The sequence below is a fragment of the Salarias fasciatus genome, chromosome 2 (genome assembly GCF_902148845.1).
Source record: "Salarias fasciatus chromosome 2, fSalaFa1.1, whole genome shotgun sequence".
Classification (NCBI taxonomy): Eukaryota; Metazoa; Chordata; class Actinopteri; order Blenniiformes; family Blenniidae; genus Salarias; species Salarias fasciatus.
In genome coordinates this window covers 16908287-16930068 of record NC_043746.1, presented here as the reverse complement: position 1 = coordinate 16930068, position 21782 = coordinate 16908287, and the positions used below count along the sequence as shown (strand labels likewise).

The following is a 21782-nucleotide window of genomic DNA, read 5'->3' as shown; positions in this document are numbered from 1 at the left end:
ATTATAAATATAATTAACTGTATATAGTGGCATAGAAAATAAATGAATGATGAGTGAGACACTTTAAATCAAGACATGTTGAGTTTATGCAGCAGGATCAGGAGACTTCTTAATGTGTCTGAAGGCTATTTTGACGATCTAAGCCACATGTGGCTGCTGGTCCTGTTATTAAATTTTCTCTGTTTAGCCGTAGGAGTTATTCCACACGTTCGGACCTGCTCTGAGTTTAGACTGACTGTGGCTCTTGCAGATCCCTGCTAAATCACCCTCTGGATGGTATTCGACACGTGGCTGTTAGTATTTTTCTGTAACACCGTGCTATGGGAAGCACTGTCTCCCGTGTCAAGCGTACTCAGCGCGGGGGCGCGCCCGTAGACGCGCGCTTCGCCCAGCGTCCTTTCGGTTTCCTTGGCAACGGTGAACCGCAACACAGACACAGAGGTGTCCGAATGCGATTCCGCTTCTCCACATCAGGATTTCACCTTTAACTCCCCAGCCAGCGGCTCCGGGCTGCTGGAGGGGACAGTCCCTGTTCTGGCGGTTTGGTGAGTCACCAGTTTGTGTTTCGGTTCAGTGGGACAGGCTTTGAGCGCCGACTGATTCACCTGTGCAGGGGGGAAAGGCGGCTAAATGAAACTTTAGATTGCTCCGCCATTTTTCTGTTGAACTGCTTTGCAGAGCCATGCGGGATCACACAAAAACTTTCAGGAGGCGAGAAATTCCATTTAATAAGTGATCGTCTTCGGGTAGTCAATTAAAAACAAAACGAAAGAGTGCATCGTCTCTAACAATTAAGCCGAACATGAACATTGAGTCAGAGAGAGCTGTACCTGTTGACAGAGCACTTGTTGGTTCATTAATGCTGGATGTGGTTCTGTTAGAGCGGACTTTGTACATTTGGTGGAGGGGAACAAGTGGCAAACATTTAACTGGATTAAGGTGATGACTTTTACTTTTCAACCCTGCACTTTTGAAAGAAAATCTCTGAAACTATAACAAGCCCAGAGTTCTTGCTCGACATATTTTCATAGTTTTGAAAGCTAGTCTTTCTTTTGTGCATCTTAAAAAAAATAGAAAAAAAAACAAACTGAACAACTAAAACAATACACTTACTCAAAACTTCAGTTGTTTTTTCTTGGTTAGTCATTACAACATCCTTTCAGTCACTTCACAATGTGAAGTGTCAAATATGATATTCTTTGATCAACCAAATACACATTAAAACAATGTCTTGCCTTCTTTTCTTAACAAATATTAAAAAAAAATCAGAATCTCAAGCTGAATCTGAAGTTACTGACTTTTAAAGGACTTTTTCCCACCAATCAAATCTGAATCTGTTGTTGTCCAGCTGTGTCATCTTCATCTTTCATAGTATTGTGCATAAAATGTATAGATACTCAAACTGATCACTTTTATCATTTTCTCATGTTTGTTATAATCAGCTCAACTGTAACTATACAAAAGAAACCATATACTAAAAAGACAAATCAATCAAACTGTTGTTTGTCAGGGATAAAAAGAGAAGTGAAATTGAAAACTGTGGCTAAAGACAGTATCAAAGTGGGTTGAACTTCATTTCTTTTCTCCTCTGCCTGCAGCAGTCCAGCTGAATGACCCAGAAAGCTTGATCCTGAGACGGACAAATGGAGAAAACCTCTCACATACTGCCATCCTCGTCCCCATGTCCCGCCACGTTCAGAGGGCCTCAGCCGCTGTCCTCCTCAGACCAACACACCTCTTCAGATGGCTGCGTCACACTCCCGCTGTCGCCCATCTCATTTCCGCCGTCCCCGTCCTCACTCTCTCCCGCAACGGCAGATTCAATTCACTCCTCCTCCCCGCTTCCTAACTGCACCACGTCTCACTGCATCAAAGGACAGAACGCACAATGCCTGAGTCCAGAGAATCTGTCTGACCAGGACGATCTGACCTGCCTCAGCTGGCTGCATCAGAGAGGAAACCTGCTGCCACTGCAGCCCCTCACGAAAATGACACCACTGCCTCAGCATGAGCCTTCCCTCCAGCCTCTTCCTCCAGCCTCAACCAAGCCTCCCTACTCCTTTAGTAGCCTTATATTTATGGCAATAGAAGATTCTCCAAACAAAAGGCTTCCAGTGAAAGAAATCTACGAGTGGATTGTGAACAATTTTCCCTACTACAGGACGGCGACTGGAGGCTGGAGGAACTCTGTCAGACATAATCTGTCCCTCAGCAAGAGCTTCTGTCGGATTCAGAGGGACAAGAGCCAGGTGGGAACATGGGCTTGAAAAAGTCTGCTTGAATTATCGGATATATAGCATTATCCACAATATTCAAACACATTAAACTGTCCTTAAGCACCACGCTATACCCAGATGGCTGGCATAACAGTCTCTGATTTATTCTTTCTGACGAGAATAATGATAATGTCATCTCTCGGATAACAAATTTGCATGAGGTGTTTCAAGTGTCGCTCTGTGTTTGTTGCAGTCTGTGGGGAAGGGATCACTGTGGTGTGTGTGTCCAGAGTATCGGTCAATGCTGCTCGAGGTGCTGAGGAAGACCCACAGTTATCACAGCACCAACAGCAACCTGATTAACAAGCCTGAACTGTAAGTGTCAGTACTAGTTATTAAGATTATTGATATATATTTTTATGTAATAAAGTATTCATATCTTCATTGTTTTTAGTTGACTTTACCAAGTTTACTCATTCCGAGCATTTACCAAAAAAAATCTAATTTATTAAAATGATTAAACATTTGAAAAAGTTTTTAAAATAAGTAGCTTCTTTTAGTCACTAAATTAGATTGCTGGAGCCAGAAAGTGTTTGGCAAACTTTGTTAACTTTTGCAAATCTGCTGGTGACCAAAAATGAAGCAATTCTTGTTTCTTTTTTCTGAGCTTAGAATTATAAACTATTTATCTTTTGACACTTTTGAAGTGTTTTATCACTATTTTACTTTGATGAGAGCAGAGTGCCAAATAAAATTCTTCTGACTTCTGATGTCACATTTATTAACAAGAATAGGCAAACGGTAACATCTCGCACCGTTTTTCAGATGCTAAAGCTGATCTTTCATCTGTTTTTGTTGAAGTATAGGTTAAAAAACGTTTAAGAGCTGTGCAAGCTGTGTTGTGCATTTTTCACTGGCTTCTGTATCAAATAATGGAAACCTACTTTGACTCTAGCAGATGAAAAAGGTTCTACTGTCTTCAACATTTCAATTGCGTATCACATTCAGCTGTATTTATGTTTGTTTGCTTTGTGTGTGTAGCCTGGAAGGAGATGACTATGAGGTGCCTGCAGCATGTGACACTATCGAAATTTCAGGTTAGTGGTTCTTAATGTTATCCCACAATGGTTTTTCTTTTCTTTTTTTTTTTTTTAAAGGACAATCGTAGAAAAAAAACCCACTGGTATTTGCCCCTGTATAAATTTATGACAGTTGACAGTGTTTCATCATTTATATGTAACAGCCTTCAGTGACACTTTTATGACCTGCAGCTTTCTCAGCATGCAACATTGTTCCCATGTTTGTGTCCTGTTGTCATGGCAACTGCCCTCTGTTACCATGGCAACCCACCAACAGCCTTGCTCTCGGTCTCCTTTATGAGTCCCCTCATGTTATTTCCGAGCCTGGGTGCCTTACAGGCCCATGTGTGTTCTGAGGAAGAGCTCATTCAGCTTTTGCAACAGGTTATAAGTCTTATTCTGTTACTTCGTCAAATCTGACTTTGTCTTCTTCCTCTGGCAGATCCTCTGTCTCACACCCTGCTCCTCTCCACCTCCTCACCTCAAATCCTGACATCGGACAACCCGACTTTTGCTGAAAACCTGCCGTGCCCTTTGACCCCCGATCACGAGGAGCTTGTCACCATGGAGTCACCGGATTACCAGCAGGAGGAGGTCAGCGAGGAGATGGAGAAGGACCCGCTGTCAGACAGCGGCTACATCGAGCTACACTACTACCAGTCTCCACAGTACCAGTACCTGGTGCTGCCGGGAGACACCGAGCTAGACCTGGAGACTGTGGAGATCCTTCAGCTCGACGCTGAGGCCCAAGAGGCCGCAGGGTCGCTGCTCGACCTCGCAGGGGGTGGATATTAAAATCGCATTGATTAAACAATCACAAGCTTTAAACCACTCAACGCAATCACTCTCAACAGATGAGCTGAAAGCAGGAGCTGTGTTTGTGCTTCCTGTGGAACGGACACTGCCCTAAGGTCTGTGTGTTGCTCTGTAGCTGCAAAAATGTTTCTACTTAACTGATGAACTAATAGAAATTTCACTCAGACTGAAGCACTTCAGATGCGTATGCTGAATTTCTAATGCATTCATATCACATCACAACAACCAGGACAAAACCCACGAAACTCAACCACAGAACGTGAACAAAATAAAACCATGTATTTTCATCCGACACAGAAGTATTAAAACTATTGGATTTTAGAGATTCCACTGTGATTTTTTTTTTTTTAATCAGTTTTTTTCCTCAGGAGTGCTTCCACCTTAAACGTACTGTTTTCTGACTCAGATATTTTGTGATTTACAGCTGCACTGGGAAAAATACGAAAATAATGATTCAATAACTCACACCCACTTTGTAATGGTTCAAATGAATATGAGTTGTTGTAGAGATCACATTATGTAGACCCCCCTCCCCACCCCCCATGCGTCTTGTTTTAACTGTGTTTCTGTGACTTTATCTGACAAAACTGTCCTTGAAAACAGAGCTGACTGTAACACTTAGTCAAAATATTTAATTTATGACATGACTACAATTGTAGATTGTGCTCTAGAAGTATGGAACATAACCATGGTACTTCCTTGTTTACTTCTTAATCAGCTTTTATCGCCAGATTGTCAGATTATATTTGTAAGACCTGATTTGATGTAAATTAGGTTGTCTTCTTCTTGGCTGTCTTCAGTCAGGAGTATTTTGATTGGAATTGTCACTAACGTACTGCCATTTAAGCCTCTTTACATTTCAGGACACACTAAAGTTATCTTTGTATATTATTATTAGAAAAAAAATGTATTTTGTAATCTAATGAATAAAATCAGTAATCCTGCTCTTGTGATTTAAAGTTGCTTGTTTTCATTTCGTCACAGTATACATGGGTGAATTATTGAACAGGGACTGCATAGTGGGCCAGTGGTTAATGCTTTAGCTGGTTCAGGGTTCAAATACCAGCCCGGATCCTTTTGTGTGGAATCTGAACGCTTTGAAGTTCTTCATGTGTGAGTGTGTTCCCTCGAGGCACTCCGGTTTTCTCCCACAGTCCAAAAACATTTGTGTGAGGTTAATAGGGGACCCTAAATTGCCCCTAGGTGGGAATGTGGATGTCTGTCTCTGTGTTTTCCCTGTGATAGACAGGTAATTTGTCCAGGTGGAACCTGTCCTCACCCACCCTTAGCTTGGATTGGCTCCAGTACCCCACGGCACTGAACAGGTTACAGCAGTGTATGGATGGATGGATGTATGATTGAATAGATTAACAAGGTTTGCGGGAGCCTAACAAGTCAGAGGATCTTTGATGTGACAAAACAAATTCATCAAGAACACTCAGTGACTACACAGAGATGGAAAAGTCATACTTGTGAGGAAGCTCTTATAGAAAGATTGATAACAGATAAATGCCTGTTATTCTCTGGGACACTGCAGCCAGGATTGACTTCAAACTCTATCTTGTCAAAAAGAATGTGTCTCGGCTTTTCTTGTAAAATATGAAATATCCAGATCCCATAGATTCTTGGGAAGAAGTTTATTAAGTGTTCCCTTCTTTTACATAAGGTCTTGAAACACAATTATTTGCCCAGGCTTTTCTTTAAACATTAGATTTTATTTATATCATTACCTTTAACTGAATACTTTGAAAAAAAACTTTTTGTGAATCTGTTAATTGCTGTGCTTTCATTTATTTAATAGTCTTAATTGCTTAAGATTAGGATTCTTAATCCACTTGCTTTAAAGCATATCTTTGTTTCCTTGTAAGCCCTGTGAATTTCCTTGTGTCTGAATGGTGCTGAGGGAATACATTTGCCTTGTTTTACTGAAGTTTCCTTTTTCTGTGCCTTTACACGCATTGAAAAATTTGACCTCATTTTACTATTGTTGCGTAAGGTTAAAATTTTTTAAAACATTTTTTGGAGTGTATGTTTTTGTAAGTGTTTAATCTCTGTGGAATGTGTTTGATACAACTACCACAGCACTGACAGTGCGCTCTAAAACTGAGAGAGAATGACTCGTTAAGTTTCCTTTTTGTCTCTTTCAAGCCAAAGCATTTTCTTGAAAGTAAAAACTAAAAAGTAGTTTTACATAACCTCGTTTGTAGTTCCATAACCTTTTTTTTTTTTTTTTTTTTTTTAATAAAAACTGCATGGCAGTGATGCTGAGTTGGCAGAGGGGGCTGGTTGTAGTTTCTAGAGACGACGGAACCGACGGAACAGAAGGGCGACGTCACACAGGAACTACATTTCCCATGAGTCTGTGCGCTGCCTGGAGGCGGAAGAGCCTCGGTGGAAAAAAGTTCTCATGTTGTTTTGATGCCAGAGTGAAAAGTTACGTTTCAGTCGTTTGTGGACTCGCAGGAGATCGAGTTGGAGCAGTTTGAAGACTTTAAAGGTAACGTTAGACAGAGAAACACAAGCTAAAGTGACCGGATACGTTGCTTGCTTGCCTCTTTTTATCTGGAAGGCGTGCGTTTGTGATTGCGGTGTCATGTTTGTGGAAATTTTAACGGTTTCATGCTACGTTATTGTTACAGCCTGACTGCATGTAACGTAACAAACGACCGTCCACTCGTCGGGACAATATTTGTGAGTTTGTGTGAGCTGGGAATATTTTGTGAGGCGAAACAACTCGTGCTGATAGCCTCGTTAAAGTTGGTGCTGCGCTGAGTTTAGGTGCTCTGGCGAAGCAGCTTTAATCGCTGATAAGCTGCTTTACTGTTTCCCCTCATGTGGTGCTTCGTGGCTGCACAACACAGTGAGATTACATCGTGTGACTTCGCCTGAACTGCGGGGTTTTTCTTTGAGCCTGGTCGCACACATTCACTGCGGAGAAATGGCTGGCATGCAGCAGCAGCAGCAGCAGCTCCTCCTCACAGCCACACCTTGAAGCTGCTGGGCTTCTGGTGGAAGGCAGCGCGGTGCCAGCTGTGGGCATTACCCACACAGATGAAAGTGCTGCGAGGGCTCCTCCCTGCTGTGGTAGAGGAAGTCCTCCTCCAGAAAGCAGCAACAATGAGTATCTTTGAGGAGGTCGAAGTGATCAGGGAAGGCTGATTCACTAGCTGCGGAGAGGGCAGCATGACAGCCATGAGAGGAGCCCGAGGCAGCTGCACACACTGAGAAATACTGTCTCCTGCGTGTCTGATGTTGCATCAAGCACGGTCTTAAATGATTTGCTCTCAATAAGCAAGTTATCCATATCTCATGTTTCAGTAAAGCTGAAAATGATAATCAGTGTCAACTGCTCTACAACCACTAGCCTTTTGAATTGACTTAAGTTTTATTTCATATTGACAGACTCTTGTGACTCAGAACATTTCTCCGACAGCGGACCATCACCCAAAAGCACAGGACAGCATCAGCCAATGACAGATCTGTAGCCATTTTCAAAATAGTTATTATGATAGATGTTTTTGTTGTTTATAGCTGCAGTGCTCTAGCCTCATTGCCAGGAAGTCATGTTTGAGTTTGCATGGGTTTTCTGTCGGTACTCCAGTTTTCTCCAACAGTTCAATAGCAAACCTGTGAAGTGAATGAATGTGAGTGTGTGAGGCTGTCTCTTTGTTTTTGCTCTGTGATGGACTGGAAACCTGTCCAGGGTGTGCCCTGCCTTCTCCAGGAGTTGGAGGGGATGGATACGTTCAGAGTTTACACTGCGTTTGAACAAATCAAAGAAGTATATGTCAACTCTACCCTCCTGTACTGCTTTCTCCAGTTCAAGGTTGCATATAGCTCAAATTGATGCCAGCTGATTATGACTGTCTCTGAATAAATGCATAGATTCATATTCACTTCAGAGCAATTTAGGAACTTCATTTATTTTTAAAAACATGCAACTTCCACATAGAAAGTGCTTACAAGTGCAAACTAGACACGAACCACGGCCATTCTCCACTGCATCACAGTGCAGCGTCAATTCTTGGGAACAGATCTGCTCCAGTTTGGTCGTGACAGTTAGAACTGCAGATATGAAGGCAGCTCTTTAACTCTGGGGAAAAATGTCTAAATGACTTCAAAATAAAGTTTGGCAATGCAGCCACAAAATGTTGTAACTACACATTGCAAATGGCTCCTTTTGAGAATCAATAGTAGTAATAATAGTAACAGTTTGCATTAGACAAATATTTTCCATCGATGTCCAAAAAATTGGAAAGCTGTCCATCGTTTTCACATATTAGATTACAAAGTGCAAATCATTTCCTCTCTTGCCAGTGCAAATGACAAGACAAGGGATTTTAGAGTAACCTCTCTTTTGCAGTTTCATAAATAATAATATTGTGTTAAAAGAAAGAAAGTCTCAAACCTCGTGTCATCTTATGATGTAGAGTTATTATGTTATTGTCCAGAAAATAAGTTCATACAACTGTTGACTTTAGAGGAGTGAAATGAATTATTAGGTCTGAGAGTTGCAATAAATAAAATATCTTAGTTTTAATAAATGGGTACAATCAAGAATGTGAAGAAAAACAGATTGACTGTTCACAGGTTATGAACTACACAGTTTATTTTAAAAACCAATGGCTTGCTGCTTGAAAAAAAAAATGGTTTATTTGCACATGATTTCAGTATCAGCATTGATCTGCTGTTCATGATGTATTGTTGATGTTCACAGGGACCAGTAACTCTGCAGAATGGGCCGTGAACCACGAGCAGTGCAGATCGTCACAGTGTCTAAGGATGACCACTCCTTTGCCCTGGACACCGAGGCTTTGTCTCAGATCCTGCTGGCTCCAGAGGTCCGCGACAAACATGTCGTGGTCCTCTCAGTGGCGGGAGCCTTCAGGAAAGGAAAGAGCTTCCTGCTGGATTTCATGATCCGCTACATGTACAGAAAGGTGAGTTGAGCTGAAACACAATCCTTCAGAAACCCATCTAGTGCACCCCATGTCAAAGATGACCCACCTCAAACTGATTCACTGTGTCTGCTGCAGAAATTAATGCCTCCTCCAATAAAAATCAATGCGTTTTACATGCTGGAAGATGCTAAGAGCAAAATATGTGGCAAGCAATTTCCACTTTGAAAACGTATTGAATGACAGTTTGAAAAGAGGTCAGGATCAGGCTGCCAAGGTAACACGTCTCACGTATCACTTCAACCAATCACTTGCAGTTTGGCGCTTAGGAAGAAAAAGGCTTGTCTTTTGTGAACATTTTCTGAGCTGTAAAAAACGACGCGTTGCCATTCATCCAGTTGAAAGTGATCCTGAGGTGAGCTCGAGCAGCTACAGATGCTGGTTTAGTTAGGATGATAGTTATGAAAGTTCAAATGTCAGAAAAAATGTTAACCATGTTTTCCCCAAGCTCTGAATCATAAAATTCTTCTCCGCTTGAACTCCAGAACACAGAAAATTAACAAACTGTCTCTGCTTTAATATTTTGAGACATAATTTTGCATTTGTAAATGTAATTGATACACGCCGAGGGTGGAGCTGCGGAGGGTTTTTTAAGTTCAGCCCAGACGAGTTTGTCTTGTGCTGAAGGTGTGAGAACCTGGAAAACCACTAACAGTGTCTGGGAAGAAGACTCGCATGCGGCCGCGCCACATTACTGCCCCTCCCTGCAGCAGCATGTGGACTAACAAGTTCACAAAAAAGCTGCACTCATCATAAAGTCCATTAAGGAGTAGACACCCTCTTTATGTTGGTGTCTCCATATTTTGTAAACCATTGTCACACCAAGTCTCACACCCACTGTCTTGATGGATGAGTCCCATTAATGCTCGACAGCTCCAATCCCTCTCCTGCAGTGCCCTCTTCAGGCGCCGAACGACCGTGATCATTAAAACGAGGCCAGTGAAACAAACAACCAAGGAGATTATCATGACGTGAAAGCTGCACGGCTCACTAAGTACCACTCTGTGTTGTAAATTATGCACAGCGGAGGGAATTTCCATTTTCGTTTCAAGTGAAAAGAGCTGCTGTGGCTTTCAGTGTGTGGCAAAACACAGGATATCTTTCAGTGCTCAAACGAAATGTCTGCGGCTCAGTTGGGAGAGTGGTTGTCTCACAGCTGTAAGGTTGCTGGTTCGATGTGTGTGAGTGGGTGAAAGTGATTAATAGTGTTAATATATAAGTGAAATCCATTTATCACGTGTTCTCATGGCACCAGACCTCACGGCACTGTCTGTTATTGAAGATGTGGGCGTAACCCGTTTCCCCGCAGGGTGACGAGAACTGGCTGGGCGAAGACGACGAGCCTCTGACTGGCTTTTCTTGGAGAGGAGGTTCCGAACCTGAGACGACTGGCATCCAGCTGTGGAGTGACGTTTTCCTCGTCACGAGGAGTGACGGAACAGAGGTGATCACACGCTGACATTCAAGCTGTTTTAACACGGATCTAAAATCCTAATTTTAACCCCACCTGGTGGGTTAGTGTCAACATGTTTACATGGTTAGCAGAGCCAGCCAACCCATTTACATTCCAGAGCTGTGTGAGAAATGTTCACCTGACTCAGTCAGTTATTATGCACGCACAAGTAGAGATTTCAGTAGAAATACTTGGATTACTAGAAAAATGTAATTATCCGTTGGCTTATTTTTTTTCTGCCTCCTCCAGCGGTGATGCACAGATCAGGGTGTCGCTAGTTATCCAGAGGTGCATTTAAAGTTTTTATTGAGTTTGAATCTTTCAAAAAACAGAGCAATAGAATTGTTATTGCTCAAAGTGGGTTACAGCCGCGAACAGCGATGGGAAAAGTCAGATGGAAATTTTTCAGTTCAAGATTTGATTCTGCACAAGTGGAGATATGTTAAAATATTTCACTTGGCAGCAACTGAGCAAACACAGGTGTGTGTGTGTGTGTGTGTTGACGTGTGCAGTAGGGGATTCACTGAGATGAACTGGCAAGTTTGCTGCCGGCCTTTTTTCATCACCCAGTGATATTTGAGGCAACATTAGAGCAGTTATTGCATTGTAGCTGAATTCTGAATATCTTCCCCTTTTCCCTTTGGCATTTCTACAGATTGCAAAGATAACCTATAGATTTCAGGTTCACTTTGCTTCCAAATCAGATGCCAGAACCACCTCAACCGTGGAGGGTTAGCAGCTCATCACAGAGTTCCCCGAAGCCTGAACTACTCACTCTTTGACCAAAGAAGAAAAGCATCATTTAAAGCATGATAGTTGTCGCTGTAGCTTATGTAGTCATTTCATGTTGATTTCTTTTCACTTCCCATTAAGTTGATCCAAAATGGGGGGTCAGATGAAATGTTACGCACCCACAATCCGGCCTGTGCCATAACTTGCAAAGTTTAGGAATGACAAATTTTACTAATTTTCAATTTTCAAGGGAGTAGTTTTTAAGTCATCCACTAGAGGTCGCACTATTTCGGCATGCACACAGGACAAAGCCAGGCTGAGGCCCAGATCTAAACAGCAGATGGCAGCAAAGCTCGTAGAGAGATCGGTGCTCCTACCCTATTGACTGGAAAATAGCAGCAAAGCTTCATCATGAGGCAGAGTTTGTGAAAACTTACCTGCTAATGGGTTCAGAATTCACTCATTCATACCTACAGGTAGTTTACAGTTACCAATTAACAGAGAGCACATCTTTAGACTGCTATAGGTTTAAACTAAAAGGGATATTGTCATTTTAATACAGGTCTATGAACCACTAGCTCTATCCCACTATTTGTGTATTTCCTTGTAAAGCATTGTGAATGGTATTGTCATTGAAAGGAGATATTTAAATGCATTTCAATCAGTCAATCGATCAATTTATTTTTGTATAGCCCAGTATCACAACAACAGTTGCCTCAGAGGGCTTCAAGATGTTACATTGATTGGTAAAAATAAAAACAGTGAATAAGCATAATGTTAATATGTCAGATTCACAGTAACGAGACAAAACGAAGCAACCACCGCCTTAGACCCTCACATCCGGCAAGAAAAAACTCCAAAAACCCAGTGGGAAAAGAAGAAATCTTGGGGAGAACCACAGTATGGAGGGATCCCTCTCCCAGGGACGGACAGCTTTGGCAACAGCTAGCATGAGACAATAAAAAGTAAAGCCTAGGGCAATGTTGAGTACAGTCCGTTGGACGGTCCAGCACAGGAACTACGGATCCCAGAAGTAGAACCGAAGCCAGTCCGCGGGCAGCACCGACAGGAGTGTCCTCCCGGTCCGGCCGGAGCTTGTTCGTAGGCTCTTGTAATAGTGGAGTCAGCAACTGAAACTCGAGAAGACTCCCCCTCGAAGGGGGGGACAACAGGTGAAAAGCAATGAACGGACTAAAGGGAATAACATTCAGACATTAGAGGATAGGGCTCAGTGCACCGTACTTCCCACAGCATTCTAGCTCCTAGGGCAGCTTTGTGGATAGTTTAGTATTTAAACTAGTATTTAGTTAGTATAGTTTAGATTAGTTTAGTTTAATTTAGTTTGGTTTAGTTTAGTTTAATTTAGTTTAGTTTAATTTAGTTTAGTTTCATTTCTTGGCCTTGCCACTGTATCATGTTTGCGTGTGATTTGAATGACAGTATAACAACAAATCATGCTGCAACATGTTGTTCCTGCATAAAACAGCAGCCCGAGGTCGTCAAATTTGGCTACTTTCCGTCTCCGTTGTTGCAGGTGGCCGTGTTGTTGATGGACACTCAGGGAGCGTTCGATGACCAGTCCACCGTAAAGGACTGCGCCACCATCTTTGCCCTCAGCACCATGACCAGCTCAGTACAGGTGACTGAACTCATCTGGTTTTCACTCATTTGCCTTCGCTCCCTGCTCCAGTGAAGAGAGCTCACACACTTCCTGTCTTGCAGATCTACAATCTCTCGCAGAATATTCAGGAGGACGACTTGCAGCAGCTACAGGTCAGCTTCTATGATGCCACTTTTGATGCTGAACTTAGTGTTTTCATTCGTGCTTTTGTGTGGCAGTCATCAGCATCCTCAGTACTAATGTGGCATCATGGCTGCTTCCTCCTCACAGCTGTTCACAGAGTACGGTCGTCTCGCTATGGATGAGATCTTTCTGAAGCCCTTTCAGGTGATTAGAAATTAACAGATTTTGTGCACTGTAAATAATGATGGCCACGAGTGTGTTTTCTCTTTGTATGCAGTCCATTTGCATATTAATATCTGACTTTTTCTGTCCTCCTGCAGTCTTTGATGTTTTTAATCAGGGACTGGAGCTTCCCTTATGAATACAAATACGGCTTCAAAGGTGGTGAGGAATTTCTGGATAAGCGTTTGCAGGTACCAGTTAGATTTTTGTTGGCTTGGAAGAGTTGTTTAGATGCATATCAGCTACATACAGTACAAGTAATGAACTTGTACTTGGATGGTCTCAACAGCAGGTTTCTGAATGTGTTTTTCAAGGTTACCGACTCCCAACACGAAGAGCTGCAAACAGTGAGGGAGCACATTCACTCGTGCTTCACTGACATCTCCTGCTTCTTGCTGCCCCACCCCGGGCTGAAGGTCGCCACCAGCCCTGCTTTTGAGGGCCAGCTTTGTGGTAAAGTCCCCAGAATAAAAATGAAAAAGCTCTTTGAGCAATTAAGTCCATGCTCAGAATGAATCAGGCATCTTGCAAATACAGCATTGTTTGACCTGTATTTTTTTTTTTTTATTGTTCCACTTTGCTGTTTCTACTAGGTCTGTAAACTGAGCATGCTCCTGAGCCTGTGTATTTTCATTTCAGATGTGGCCCCAGAGTTCAAAGCCCAGCTGAAGAGTCTCATTCCTGAACTGCTGCATCCAGACCGGGTGGCTGCAAAGGAAATTAATGGGAACAAAGTCACCTGCCGGGGCCTGCTGGAGTTCTTCAAGGTAAGATCGTCGTCATCCAAAGAAAGGTATTGAACCCCCGGTCAGATCTTCTCCAACCCGTACTCTCGCCTGTCACCAGGCTTACATCAAGATTTACCAGGGAGAGGATTTGCCTGAGCCAAAGACGATGCTCATGGTATGTGCACAGTTAGTTCTGGTGTCAAACTTCTTCCTCTCAGCAGGGTGTTGTGTCTCACTCACATGTCTGAAATCTCTCCAGGCTACAGCAGAGGCTAATAACCTGGCAGCTGTGGCCAGTGCCAAAGACCAGTATTACAAGAACATGGAGAAGGTTAGTTATGGATACGTAAATGGCGTGTGTCTGACATATGGTGGTGCGATTTTATTTATGGTGGAAGTCAGTAAATTGAAACAAGTGTGTCTGTTTCATCCATGTCGTCAGGTGTGTGGGGGGGATCTGCCCTATGTGGCCCCTGAATCTCTGGAGGAAAAAAGCAACTTCTTTGTCAAAGAGGCTCTCCACGCTTTTTCATCCACGAAGAAGATGGGAGGACAAGAGTTCTGTGACCGTTACCAGTCAGAGCTGGAGAAGGAGCTGGAAGAAATGTGGCAGTCCTACAGCAAGCACAACGAGGTAAGGCTCAAGTCTTATTTTAACCGTTTTATCGTGCACATGAATGGAGATGTGTTTATTGACATGTTTGCCACTCCTGTCCCAAAGTCCAAAAACCTCTTCAGCGCCTTCCGGACTCCCGCCGTGCTCTTCGTCCTCGTCTGCCTCCTCTACATTCTGTCTGGCGTGTTTCTCTTCGTGGGCCTGTCGACCTTCGCCCTGGTGTGCGACTGCACTCTGGGTGTGGTCATGATGGCCATGCTGACGTGGGCCTTCATCCGGTACTCTGGTCGATACAGACATGTGGGAGGCGCCATTGACCAGGCTGCGGGCGTCGTACTGGAGCAGGTGAGAATAACCGCGCTGTTTGTTCACAATCATTTTTGTTCTCCTTTCAAGAATTTCTATTCCTTTCCAGAAGTTACAGCCATTAGATTGCACAAGTTGTTTCACTCTCTATATAACAGAGTGTTGAAAAAAACTTAAGAAAAATAAAGAACATGACTAAAATAATAGACTTTTCAGTGTGAGAAATGCAAACTCCTCACAGAAAGAGCCCACACCCAGACTTGAATAAGGCGACATCCTCTGAATGTGCTGGGAATGCTAAAAACTACACTACTGCGCCCTCTACTGCAAAGTGCTACTTGTTGTTATTTTCCTGTCAGGGCTAGAAGTATGTGACAGTGCTCACCAGCTGCTTCCTGTGTTGCTCTTCAGGTCAGTTACACAACTGCCTGAAAGCCATCTCTATCTGTTTTCACTGTGTCAGACCAGCTAAACTGCCCTGACAGAAATGTAGCATTGGGTGTTTATGGGTAAGGGAAAGTGAGCTTGTAACCCGAAGCTCGCTGGTTTGAATCCTGCTGTTGAACAATGATCATCCACCCAAAACTTGAACCACGTCAAACTGTGACAATCCTGAAGGGGAGCGTCAGAAGCGCGCTCTTCCCAATTCCCCAAAAAATACAGTTGTAACCTTCTTCTGTTATTGACAAACAAAAACATGTTTATCTGAACACTCAGTCACAGAGTGGCCGTTTCATATCATGCATGCTATGTTTCTCGTTCTCACAAAAGCGGAAGTGGTTTGAGCCGCAGTGGCACCAAAGGAGCCTCAACCCTGGAAAAAAAAGAGCCTACATGAACTTGCAAGCTGCAGTTCAACCCACAATGCAGTCTGATGAACTCTTCCCCTTTTTTGCTCTTTTCAGGCGACTGTTGCGTTGAACAAGTCAAGAGGGGCGAGCGCCATTGAGCAGAAGAAATCCAACTAGATGAAGTCATGTGGCGCTTCACAATCTGGATGCAACACAAAACCGCACACTACACAAGCACACATTCAGCACTGAAGCCTTATCATGCCACCCATTGGAACAAACCTGCAGCTCAAACACAATGGTACAAGGTAAACCGCGTGAGGCCAAATTCACCAGCATCTCTGTCTCTATATGCACATTTTCAGCCGGTGACTCTCCGGGCTGAAATAAAGGTGACCTGATTCAGAAAAGCAGGGACTGAAAGCCATCTCAGTCCGTTTCGTTGTTACATCTCAAATTTAAACTGCCGCCGTTTTACGAGTTTACAATTGGTCTTAACCGAGGAGTCAATGTTTACCTTTAACCTGAAAGAAAGATCTGGGTTTTTTTTTTATGTTTCAGCTGGACGCATCTTAGATATGTATTTGATCAGACCGAGGAAGTCAGGGTGCTTTTCAATCAAACAGTTTCTGCAGCGTAGAAATGCTTTTTAAACTTCTGGCTTTACAGCTTATGCATTTATACATATTTCTGTGTGGCTATATTTTTTTACTTATCAGCCTTACAGCATTCCACTCAGTTTCTATACTTGCTTTTTATATTATATAAAAAAAGCATTTTGGGGAGGGTAAGTGTTGTTATTCAGAGAGCAGAAGAGGAAAAATGCACTTTCTAAAGATTTTCCTACGCTGTTTCAAAAATGCATCCGTTTCAAATGCTTTATTGTTTATTCCTTGATGGAAATATGTTGCATCTTGTAGATCCTCTAACCACACAAGAATGAAACAAAGACAGGGGAGAGACTAGATATTCTCCAAAGGTTTTAAAACGCCAACATATCAAAACTAACATCCAGGGAACCAAAGAATTAGCTTTATAATTCTTTCATTCTCTCAAGAATCTAACATGAAACATTCCTTAAAACTGTTTGTTTGCAGTTTGCTCAGGAGCTCAGAATTTGAAAAAAAAAAAAAAAAAAAAAAGTTTAAACAGACCAAGAAAGAGAGGTTACAAAGTACAGGACATGGATGCTCAGCAAAAATACGACTCTTCGGGAAAGTTCTCCTGTTTTTTTTGTTTGTTTGTTTTTTGAGGTCATTCATGATTTGTGTGCCACTCAGACAAACACTCAGTATACTACTGTAATACTGCGATGCAAAGTTCACAGTGGTGACCAGGTTGCAAATAAGGAGGGTATTTAATGAGGATTCATCCATATCAGCCACATTTCATTGGGACTCATTTACATTCATTCTAGTTGAAGTTGTGTCTATTTTGGAAATCATTCCATTGAATTCTTGCATCTGCATGCACACCGTCGCTGTGAGGCGTACGGATGTGTCAAAGTCTCCCTCGGAGAGGTTCGGTCTTGTCAGTGACTCAATTTGAAAGGATAATTACCTGCATATATACCAACAGTCAGTCCAATGAAGAAAGAAATCATTCAATACTGTAGAGAATTGTGCATCTTTAAACTGTTCACAGCCTCATCCTGTTAAAAATTGCTTGAGTGTTATTGTAGATCTCTTTTTGAGAGTGTCATTTTGATAAAGTAAATCCCACACAGGGCTAGCATTACAGCTTCAAATCATTACCAATCATAACTGGGGCTGGGTTTATTCATATGTTTTATGTGCGGTCATGGTTCTTCCACACTGAGGGTTAAAAAGCAGGACCATGCTGTGGATTTGTTAGGGTTTAGTGTTTTTTTTCCCCCTTTTTTTGGGGCCATGCCGGGCTTCTCAGGCCACCGCCGAATCAGATCGTGGATTAAAAACCAGTGATTACTTCCAACTGTGCCCTACATCTCATAATATAATGAAATCTATTTTTTTTTCCTCTTGAGTTGAATTTGTTTCGTAGAAGTGGAATTCCAATAATTTATTTTTTTGAAATCAGTCGCAGTCTCGTTTAGCCTGAGAGAGGAGGTGGGATCCTGGAGTTTATAATGAAGCAGCAATGTGCACTTTAACAACTTAGTGTTTTCTGCACTCGGTAGGAACACAAACAAGCTGATTGAGGTTGGTTTGATCTCCCAGTGATTGCATGTCACTTGAGGCAGAAGCTATGAGGGGCCACATGTGATCATTTTGCACTTTCCATATTTCTCTTCCCACTCAAGGAGGAAACTCAAGGATGTTTTACAAGCAGCTGCCTTCCCCCCCCCCCTTTCTTGGTGTTTTTTTGCACACAGCTCATTCCAAAAGTGGATAAATGCATGCAATATCATTGTAACGGCTGATGTAATAATCTCTCGCAGGGGTATGGTAGCCAGTACATGAAAAATGCTGTTTTGTAAAGAATAAACAAAGCTTGAAACTGCTTATGCGCCTTTTGAGTGTATTCATTTACCTGAGTTTTATTTTCCTTTAACCATTTTACGTTTCCTGTCTTTTGGATTATTCAATGTTTGTTTTTCCTCATATTTTGGTGGTGATCATTGCACAGCCTTTACAGTTGGTAGAATTGATTACAAGGGGATGGATTACAATGAATGGAGATACTTAGATTACAAAGGGATACTGAATTACATCCTTCCATTTAATGTCATAACTTAAGAAAGCAAAACATGATCTGCATTCACTGTTTGAGCATGTATGTTGGGTGTAAAGTCAGATATCTACATAAACTTCTCCTCTTGCCAAAGAACGACACAAACCAGCTTCTACACAACAATTATGTTGCAAATAGTGAAGGGCGGGAATCTAAAGGGCACGCAGCCAGCAGCGACTCTGAAATTACAATTCTTCGTGTCTCACCTGAGCAGCCATGATGTAACCCAAGAAAAGTTACTCTCATTTCCCAGCATCAGTTTCAGTCGTCTGAAGTGGTCAAACCAGCTCAGCAAGCTTGAGGGCCTGCTGCATCTAAACAATGTAATGGTTTATGGAAATGTTTCTATATGCAACCCTCAGTGAAACCCTCACATTGGTTATTTGTCAAAAAAATAAAAAGTTGATTCATTTATTATTTTCAAAAATAACCCCAAAAATAAAGATACAGTCTTGAAAAATATTAGCAATATTAATCATTTCCATAATACATCACCCAATAGGGTCAAAGACACTTAAAAAAAGGAGTAAGGAGGACATCGGGGGCTGATGTTCTGTCAAGCAACAGGAGGAAAAGAGGAATAAGCATCAGATATGCAAACTGCAGGCATGATGTGGAGGAAATGGATCCTTGACCTGATGGCAGCGACCTCATTTCCAAAGAAGTTAAAAGATTCATTGTGCTCAGACTTTGTGCTGACTGAAGAGACGAGACAAGTATCTTGACACTACAGGATTTTTCTTTTTTTTTAAAGTAGAAAGATTAGCATTTTCTAACATGTCATTTAGAGAATAATGTGTTCCTCTGAGGTGGGTTTGGAGGCTTTCCGGAGATGATCCAGCTTCCAGCATGCATCCATCAACCTGTCGACCCATCTTCAGTACACAGGGCAGTGCAGCCAATCTGGAGAGGACAGGAGACAGTACTGAATCAGCTGATTATTTTTTTTTGTTTTGTTTTTTTTTTTTTTTTTTTAGTTTTTGCTTGTTTTCCGAAATGAATGAATGTATAAGTCGGTTTCTCTATGCAGGGTGGCCACCGCCATACATTGTTCTGTGAACTGAACTACTATCATAATACACTCATTTTAACCCCTGGTGCAAATGTGCGGATTCAGCCTCACGTGTTAACACCCCCTCCCTCCCTCTCTCTCTCTCTCTCTCTCTCTGTCCCTCTCTCTCCCCCTCTCCCTCTCTCTCTCGCTGGGTGTGTGTGTGTGAGAATTTCGTGTCCCTTCATTCCTTATATGGAATTCGGCGTCGCAGCCCATCCCTCCCCGCGTCAGGCAGTGTGATAGCGATGCGCGTTCACGCGCCGCTCTCCGTTCACTTCCATATTTGGAAGTGAGTTCAACATAAAGAAGGGGGGGGGGGGAGGTGAGGAGGAGGAGGAGGAAGAGGAAGAGGAGGGGAGGAGCGAAGAATGGAGGAGACTTTCCTCCCACCACGAAAACAAAACACTGCTCCCCTGGCCGGCAGCTGAATGTCGGTCACAACAGCGGCGCGGCGAGGCGAGGCTCGCCCCATCACGCCATTGATGTCACAATTACCTGAGCCTTAGAATAAGCACACAAAAACCGTTTTATGCATATCTGTGGCGTCAGGCGATGACAGGGCCCGTTCAAGCGTTTTATGATCGCACAGCAAAAATGTGATGGAGTCACCGCGCTGTGGTGTGAACTATTATCTCCTCTGATACGTGTGTTTATTAATCCATTGCCAAACAAGTAACTCGCACCCGTTACACGCATTGACTTTTATGGTCACAGTGTTTGTTGCAATAAAACAGTAAAATCTAGGAAGCGTAGACCTGCGGTGCGCCACAGAATTCACATATGTTGAGTTTTCAAACCATTAGTCTCTGCGGACTATTTGGTTTTTCAACAATAGGTTATTTAAAGCACGTTCTATCACAAAAGAGCAGATTTTTCTGACTCACGTCAAACACAATACAAACACAGACTCCCATCATGCATTGCGCTGCCTATTGGGTACGTTTGATTTTGTTACTGGAAGACCCTGCCTCAGGATGAAAACAATTGTTGGAGAGGGACTATGAACATAGAGTCTCGAAGAAAAACGGCTGAATATATGAAACAAACAGAAACACTTTTAGACAAATATGTATTTTGGACACTTGTTGACCATTTCATTAAAGGGAACCTGAAATCCACAGGAGAGGAGTTCATCTCAGAAACTTGCAATTCGAATCCAAACTGTTGCTGGAGCTAAGCAAAACAACTCTTAGTAATCAAATATATAACCGATTTCTTTCATTCAAATGTATACTAGCAAATGATCTGTTAACTGATCACAGATCTGGCTTGTTTGCATTCACCAAAACCTGGTTAAAGGGGAAAAAAGTTCAGCTTTTGGGCAATCCTCGCTATAGTATTCCTTGAGAAACTGGTTGAGGAGAAGCAGCCTTCACGTATAACTTCTCGAAATTCTTTTTGAATTGTCATATTTTCTCTGCAATTTAGTAATTAGCATAGTCATTATAGTGGATATAGCTTTAACATTCATGTGGCTGTTCTCAACACTGCATCTAGCTCAGTTTGCTTAAAAACTGGTTTCAGTAACTGTGGAGGTGGTCTACACTATTTATGTTTTTGGAGTTGACAGGTCCTTGAGAACTGAATTTCATATCAGGACATCTAAAATATGGCAATAAACAATCCTAAATCCTGTGATCCTGATCAACTTGTCAAATTAGAAGCTTGTCTTAAAGACATAAAGGCTGAATAAGCTGTACTTCTGATTCTGAACTCAGACAAAATAGAAGTTTTTAAAAGTGGTGCCAAACATCTGACAGAGAAATTATCAAAATATATAGAAACACTGCATGGTATTACTTTCATGTCTAGAATCATTGTCGAGAACCTGGGAGTTGTTTTTGACAGGACTTATGCTTTGACTCCGACTTTAAAGAAGTCTCTATAATGACTTTATTTCACCTGTAATGTCTCTAAAATCAGGAGTTCGTTCACTCAGAGTGATTCGGAGAAATTAATCGATGAATGTGTTACATCCAGAGCAGATGTAGCTGTTGCATCCTTTTTATCAGTGTGCCTGAAAAACTGCTTTAGGAAATCCTCAGTTGATTCAAAATGCTGCACTGAGAGTGGGAACTAACAGGAGATAAATGTAAAATAGAATGCAAAATCCTTCTTTTAATTTATGATGCTCTCAACCACCAGGTTCAATCATATCTTTTTTCTATTTTTGTTTTCCTTTCTCTGCTTTCCATTGCATCTCATCCCACCTGGACAGCAGAAAGTCTCCACCTCTGAGTGTAGTTCTGCAAATGTTTACCTGTTATAATCAAGTTTTCCCCTTTCCACTGTCTTCTATGCTTGTTCATTTGAAATTGTTGGGTTATTCTCTGAAAAAAAGTACCTTGAGGTGAC

The 21782-nt window shown here is 42.2% G+C and overlaps 2 protein-coding genes across 2 annotated transcripts; both read left to right on the top strand.

Annotated features, from left to right (window-relative positions):
• Positions 1-1643: 1643 nt before the first annotated feature.
• LOC115405080 (forkhead box protein N2-like) lies at positions 1644-4296 on the top strand. Its single transcript, XM_030114531.1, has 4 exons — positions 1644-2249; positions 2470-2591; positions 3258-3313; positions 3738-4296. The coding sequence occupies exons 1-4, from the start codon at positions 1644-1646 to the stop codon at positions 4088-4090; spliced, it is 1137 nt and encodes a 378-aa protein (XP_029970391.1). The 3' UTR covers positions 4091-4296.
• Positions 4297-6471: 2175 nt separating this feature from the next.
• Positions 6472-16851, top strand: LOC115401809 (atlastin-3-like). Its single transcript, XM_030110150.1, has 14 exons — positions 6472-6608; positions 8829-9051; positions 10379-10513; positions 12789-12893; positions 12977-13027; positions 13146-13202; positions 13319-13411; positions 13535-13673; positions 13860-13987; positions 14067-14123; positions 14208-14279; positions 14391-14582; positions 14670-14909; positions 15776-16851. The coding sequence occupies exons 2-14, from the start codon at positions 8848-8850 to the stop codon at positions 15836-15838; spliced, it is 1536 nt and encodes a 511-aa protein (XP_029966010.1). The 5' UTR covers positions 6472-6608; positions 8829-8847; the 3' UTR covers positions 15839-16851.
• The last annotated feature ends 4931 nt before the right edge of the window (positions 16852-21782 follow it).

Bases quoted from the DNA above. Each gene is read 5' to 3' on its own strand.
- LOC115401809 (XM_030110150.1), top strand. From the start codon at position 8,848: ATGGGCCGTGAACCACGAGCAGTGCAGATCGTCACAGTGTCTAAGGAT. The intron at 10,514-12,788 runs GTGATCACACGC...CCGTTGTTGCAG, and splicing joins CGAGGAGTGACGGAACAGAG to GTGGCCGTGTTGTTGATGGA. The intron at 13,412-13,534 runs GTACCAGTTAGA...GTGTTTTTCAAG, and splicing joins TTCTGGATAAGCGTTTGCAG to GTTACCGACTCCCAACACGA.
- LOC115405080 (XM_030114531.1), top strand. From the start codon at position 1,644: ATGGAGAAAACCTCTCACATACTGCCATCCTCGTCCCCATGTCCCGCC. The intron at 2,592-3,257 runs GTAAGTGTCAGT...TTGTGTGTGTAG, and splicing joins CTGATTAACAAGCCTGAACT to CCTGGAAGGAGATGACTATG. The intron at 3,314-3,737 runs GTTAGTGGTTCT...TTCCTCTGGCAG, and splicing joins TGACACTATCGAAATTTCAG to ATCCTCTGTCTCACACCCTG.